The sequence below is a fragment of the Halictus rubicundus genome, chromosome 4 (assembly GCF_050948215.1).
Source record: "Halictus rubicundus isolate RS-2024b chromosome 4, iyHalRubi1_principal, whole genome shotgun sequence".
NCBI classification, from domain to species: Eukaryota; Metazoa; Arthropoda; class Insecta; order Hymenoptera; family Halictidae; genus Halictus; species Halictus rubicundus.
The window spans coordinates 5,136,681-5,143,189 of NC_135152.1; the positions used below are offsets into that span (position 1 = coordinate 5,136,681).

Genomic DNA, 6,509 nt, shown 5'->3' on the forward strand with positions numbered 1-6,509 from the left:
ACGATAAAGAAGTAGAAGAACTGCATTAACCGTTTCGCAAGATTTTATTCATAAAAATCACAAATGAACGTTTATCGTCATTACTTTCCTCAGCTCGGCCACATAATTGAAAAATTGCAGAGACACGTACATTACTGCAAAATATCCTTCTCTCACGCACGTAAGCTGTTTTGAATAGATAAGAATCAGAATGCATTGAGCGAAATTAAAATTCTGCTGTGTCGTTGAAGAAGCGTTTACACTATTTTATGCAGCATAAGCTGGTAAAGCAATTTCTGGCAAAGATCTAAATACTTCTGAATAGTTTACACCATTCTAAGCAGCGTAACTTGATACAACAATTTTTAACAACCATTTAAATTTCTCTGAACAGTTTACATTATTTTATGTAGCGTAAACTGAAAGATTCAGTAAAACCACTTTTAGCGAAGATGTAAATAATTAGTAGTGAACAATTTACACTATTTCGAGCAACATAAATTAGTAGATCTAGTAAGACAATTCTTAGCGAAGATCTAAGTAGTCAGTGTGAACAGTAACAATGTCTTCAGCTCTAACAGATCACTAGCACGAATAATCGAGGCCTAAATACTTAAACATTACGGCTCCACGGTGAGGCAGCTTCATCAGCTTGGACCTCTCGAAGTTGGCCTCTCTAGCAAGATTGAACGTTCTTGTAAAGCGTAATAGAGCATCAATACTGTATCGCTCTAGAGAACCCAGCTCTAAACAGACCCATTACAAAACCCTTGTGTCTAGATTGCGGATCTTTATGCGAAATTTTCTGCATCGATTGCAAGGAATAGAAACAGTAATGTCTTTGTCCCTCTAACAATGTAGATAAACTGATAATTCTGTTTCCACATATTCATTTTCGTCACAAACGCGTAAAATCCGCAGTCTATACGAATGATCTCGTCTCCAACATGGTGCAGCATCGCCAGCTAATTCGTTTCTCGCGCTAATTAGCATCCGGTCAGGCAACCCTTTGCACTCCTTGCACGCTTACTCGGTAAGTAAACAGTCAAGTTCTCCCACAATGTTCTCGTCAGCGACTGTGCTTCGTCTATGGAAATTGGAATCGTTACGAGAATATCACAGTAACCTTTTAGAAAAAGTGAGAAACAAAAAAAAAAAATAAAAATTGATAAACACTCTTTGGTAGACTCCTCGCGAAAATTAGAGAAAGTTGTTTGATCGAGTCGGCTCTGAATTGACTGTGGTAGTGCAAAGGGTTGAACAATGGAACCCGGTCCAGCATGAAAAAACTAACCTAGGAAAATCTGCGTTTCTGACGTTTCCAGGGCCGAACGGTTGTCCGAGGCGTCGGGGCCGTCAGACGTACACCCGGTTCCAGACCCTGGAGCTGGAGAAGGAGTTCCACTTCAACCACTACCTGACGCGACGGCGGCGAATAGAGATCGCGCACGCCCTCTGCCTGACCGAGCGGCAGATCAAGATCTGGTTCCAGAACCGGCGGATGAAGCTGAAGAAGGAGCTCAGGGCGGTGAAGGAGATCAACGAGCAGGCGAGGCGGGAGAGGGAGGAGCAGGACATGATGAAGAAACAGCAGGCGGAGAAGCAGGCGAAGATGCAGCAGGAGCAGCAGAACGCGGCGCTTCAACATCAGCAACCGCATCATGTCAGCGGTCTCGACAAGACGCAGAGCGACCTGCTCAAGGCGGTCAGTAAGGTGCCCACATAGGAGACTTTGCTGGGCCGGTTGTCTTTCTTTTAAAGAAGAAACAGGAGACTGGACGCAGCGGTTTCGGCGCGCAGACATCCACCGAAGAGAGAAGACAGAGCAAGGAGAGACGGACAGACAGACTGTCAGGCAGAACGGAAGAAAGAGGGACTGTGTTTCGACTCTTTCGGAGGACTCGGGATGAGTGTTCGCGTGGGAGGCCTTGCCCGTGCGCGATCTTTTCTCTGTTCTCCTTTTCGTTTTTATACCGGCGAGGTACGAGGACAGACAGACAGACAGAGAGAGAGAGAGAGAGAGAAAGACAGTTCGAGGACCTAGAAAGAGGACTCTGTGGCTCTTCGGTGAATCCGAGAACGGGAGCGAGCACGGGGGCGAAGCCGAAGAAAGAGTGGGCGCGCGACGATCTCCCGATATCGGTCGTCTGTGTCTCTTTTGCTTTTTTCGACGGAAGAAAGGAACGAATGGATTCGCGACGAACACCTGCAACACTCAAATTCGTACACACCCATGCATACATACATGTACACACACGTGCGCGCGCGCGCGCGCATACACACACGTACATACACTCTAAGATACACACAGGTAAAAGCATACACTCTTCGTGAAACGTGGTACACGATGTAGGAGAGGACATGATACACACGAAATCGTAGACGGTTAGAGAGACAGATCGCGGGAGGAACGCGAAGCGTATAGATGCGGAATAAACGCAACACTCGAGAACTACGTACGTACTTATTTTGGCTGGGCCAAAGGAGGACCTAGCCTGCGACTGATTCCTAGAAACGTATAAAAATGTATAGTGTTAATCGATCGCCGCGGGAACGAGAAACGGGACGAGCGTGTGTGTTCGGTCGCCGCGGACGATCACTGCCAACAAGGACACGCGAGGACGAACGAGGAGGAGATCGCGACCATAATCGCGACCTAGAAATTAGTTTTAGAAGAGCCGAGGGCCCTGTCGCCGCTCTCGGGCCGATCACCGGCGAAAAGGAGGACGCGCGCGCGTTCAAAACCGATCGAAATTCGTCTAATTGCACGGAACGTCCGGTCGATCGAGGCTCGATCGGCATACCTCCAGCCGCTCTGCACCGGAAACCAACCTCCCGAACCAACCCATGTCCAGCAAACACTCCTCAAACCTCGTCAAACCTCATCAAAATTCTCGAACGGTTCGCCGTTCGGACGATTCGCAGGTGTGTTCCTCGTCGCAGGTGAGACCGAGGCCAGGTTTGTCCAATAACGAGCGATCATGCGAGCGTCAGGAACCTCGGAACCGAGCGCTATGCCTCGCTCGGACGATCAGGATCGCAGAAATCATGCGCAACGATCGTGCGCCGGCCGAGTTCCTTCGGCCGGGAGGAATTTCGTGGTACAAATCGATGCCGTTCGCCGAGCTCTCCTTTTACAGAGTTAATTAGCCGTGGTTTACGCTCGGCGCGGCGGTTGCCTCTCCGTGACTCCGCGCTGCAATTAGGCGAATTAACAAACGCTCCCAGGGAATATCCGCGGCGGCGGCGGCGTTCTGACGCGCGCGCTCTGACGCAACGATCCGCGAGCAAAACGCGATCCTTTTTGCGCGTTCCGACGCCCGATACCTACATCGGAGGTTTCAGTACTCTTGTTGGTTTCCACTGGTTTCCCTCGATCCGGATCGAGCCGACGCCCGAGGATCCACGGGATCGACGCGCCCCCGTTCGCAGCTTTGGTCTCGATCTTTACCGTAGCGTGGGACTCTCCGGAGATGGGCAGAATTTTATTGGAACCGTGCTCGAGTATGGCAGAACATTTACCGGTTCGAGTTTTTTTTTTATTAGATTTTTAATCGTCGGTTTTGTTTTTTTTTTTTGTATTTCGATCGTTCGTAGTGTCGCGTTCGAATGAAATTCGTGTCCATCTTTGACTCGACCCCAGTAGATCAGCGGTTCAAATAGAGAAATTTATTTTTTTATGAGGCGTAACGAAATTCGCAGGGTTTAGGGGGCATCGACGCCGTCGATTTTCGGGCGTCGGTCGAGACCGGGGCACAGCAGTATTCCCTCGCTAGATGTCCATTCATTGATATCTCGGTGAATATCACTGAACGAAATTTTGTTCTAATATCCACTAGAGCGATTCGAAAATGTGTTTAGTTGAACAGTTGTTGAGTGTGCCAATGTAATTAATTAATTTAAGTAACGAATTGTTTGTGTTATCGAGTTATAAGTGTCCTTTAAGTTTGAAATATTTGTCGGCCCGTTTTGTTTCACGAAATTGTTACGACGTATCGCTGTTAATTTTTAAAAGAATCGACTGCCAGCTGTTGCACCAAGTTGGATATTTACGTTCGCCTCGTTACAAGCTCACTGGCAGTCCCATTCCGCGAGCAACTAGCGAGGGAATACTGTTTTCCACTGATTTTGAGAAAAATTAATCGTACTTTCGAATCGTACGTCGGAACCTTTCCAAGAAACGACAACAAATGCAAAAAGACCAGTGACACCTGCTCGATCTGAAGAGCTCAGAAATTGTCGATTTTGACAACGCGGCACAGTCGATTCGGGAAGGCTGCACTCGTTTATCGCTTCAGTTCGATCTCACAAAGGATATCGCGCCAGGTATCGCTAAAAGGCTTTCGTTCATGTACAAGACAACTTGTATAGGAAGCACTACGTTTTCCATATTATCTAAGATAATTTATCGAGACGTTGTCTGGAAGACCGTCTCCTCCGATCAGGGATCGTCACGAATTCTTGAGGATCCACAGAGAAAATCGTTTCAACCTCGCGCAGTTTTGTTTTCCTCTTTTTGTTTCCAAACGAATGTTGTTCGGCTCGCGGTGGTTCGTTGAGTTGTTCCCTCTATTAATTTTTATGTTTGGTTATTCGACTGGAAGTCGAATCTAAATCGTTTAAACGTTGAAACCATCGGCATGTTGGCAACTTTCATGTTTGTTCTTAGGAGTTGAATTTTATCCAAAGTAATTAAATTGGCAAATTTAAGGCATTTTAAAAGAATTTTAATTAATATCGTAAGACACTGTGGAGTCTATCTGTAACATTCTTTTAATTTTGTTGAATCTTTTATGAAAGTTATATAAAGAAATTTCAAACATTTCTTTTCTATCTAGGCACATTGTCATGATGTGCTCATTTTATGAAATAACGTGTTTTTGAGTGACACTGACCAGTGAATATTTTGTCTGATAATTCAAGAAACATTGTCACAACTGTCTGAACATTTAAGCTCGCAGAAATTATGCTGAAAAGCAACTTTTTAACTAGAGTCAATAAAGTAATTTTTAAAAGACTCAAACTAGACACTTTCGGTACATGTTACGACAATTGCAAGCAACCTATAGACTTTTAATAAAAATTGTGATCCACGCGCAAAGGTGCTAACAAGTTAAAATTGTTGCCAGGTTGGTCCACTTTCGATGGTTCCAACGCAAAGTTAAAACTGTCCCTTTCAAATTTTCACCCTTTGCCGTTCTTTCGACGTTAATATCTCGCCCCACTGTTTCGCGCGTGCCAGCTGGACAATGTTAGAGGACGAATCCGAGAAAAGGGAAGAAACCAAGGGTCTGTATAGTGCCGTAGAAAGAAGGGGAACAAGGAGGAGAGAGAGAGAGAGAGAGAGAAAGAGAGAGAGAGAGGAGAAGGAGAGAAAGCACTCAGGCTCTGTTACACGGACGACGACACATCACCGGACGAGTATCTCACTCTTAGTACATTAAATACGTAATTTGGTGTCAGGGTAGACCTTTTTTCCATAGATATAGAGGCCGTTGTTGCTAATACTGTACGGTAGAACTCGACGTAGACGCGGATAAAAGGTAGACGAAGCCAGCCGCGCGAGAAACGAGACGAGAGACCGAGAGAAAGATAGAAAGAAAACATAGAGAGAAACGCATACTCGGGATTAGAAGAAAAATCGAAGCCTGATTATTTTCGGGGTCTGCTGTCCGTCGATGCGATTCGTACAAGGCATTCCGAGCCGTTTCTCCCGAGGATTCCCGGCGATCCTCCAGGTCGATCGATCGATCGGCGCGCCGCGTTCGATGGTCGAGTACCACGCGAGAAGAATCGATCGGTTTCTCGAAAGCTTTTTACGCCCTCGGTGATTTAATGTTCCTGTCTCGAGCGATCCCGCTGCTCGTTACCGTGCGTGTTCCCTGTGTTTTCCACCGTTCTTTTATTATTATTATTTTTCTCTCCTACCAATCGTTAAGTTTTATCGGCAAGGATCGGCGAGGAATTCCTTCTTTCAACGCTGCGTGTCGAGGGGAGTGCGGGGGTGGAGAGTGGGGTGCGGTGACGAATCCTCGAAACATTTGCAGAAACATATACGTAACTCGAACCAAGCGAGAAAGAGAGAGAGAGAGAGAGAGAAAGGGAGAGAGAGAATAGTCGGAGAGTTGTTTAGTTTTCCACGAAGGCGGGGAATCCGTTGTACGAATCGTCCAGTGACTATATATTTACCAGATTGTAAAATCCTAGTGTACACAATACCACACGATATACATATTATATATATATTAAAAGTAACGACTATATTATTATATGAGAATGAGAAAAAAAGTATATATATATTATATATATATGAACATAGAGTATATTATACGAACAAAACGGGGAATCTGTTGTACCGCGCGCTCTAAGGACAAAGAAACAAAAAAAAAAAAGATTTTGATAGTAGCCTGCTAAGAATTTAGGATACGTATGACGTACGTAAGGTATCTTACAGAGGATCGCTGAAACAAAAAGAAAAGTGTCGAAATCGGTGAGAAAAAATTAATAAACGCATAGATAAGACTTTGTTA

The 6,509-nt window shown here is 45.4% G+C and overlaps 1 protein-coding gene across 1 annotated transcript; it reads left to right on the plus strand.

The window, feature by feature from the left end:
* Positions 1-1,039: 1,039 nt before the first annotated feature.
* LOC143353849 (homeobox protein abdominal-A homolog) lies at positions 1,040-4,694 on the plus strand. The gene is made up of 2 exons (XM_076787452.1): positions 1,040-1,100; positions 1,305-4,694. The coding sequence occupies exons 1-2, from the start codon at positions 1,040-1,042 to the stop codon at positions 1,703-1,705; spliced, it is 462 nt and encodes a 153-aa protein (XP_076643567.1). The 3' UTR covers positions 1,706-4,694.
* Positions 4,695-6,509: the final 1,815 nt, after the last annotated feature.

Bases quoted from the DNA above. Each gene is read 5' to 3' on its own strand.
- LOC143353849 (XM_076787452.1), top strand. From the start codon at position 1,040: ATGTTCTCGTCAGCGACTGTGCTTCGTCTATGGAAATTGGAATCGTTA. The intron at 1,101-1,304 runs GTAACCTTTTAG...TGACGTTTCCAG, and splicing joins ATCGTTACGAGAATATCACA to GGCCGAACGGTTGTCCGAGG.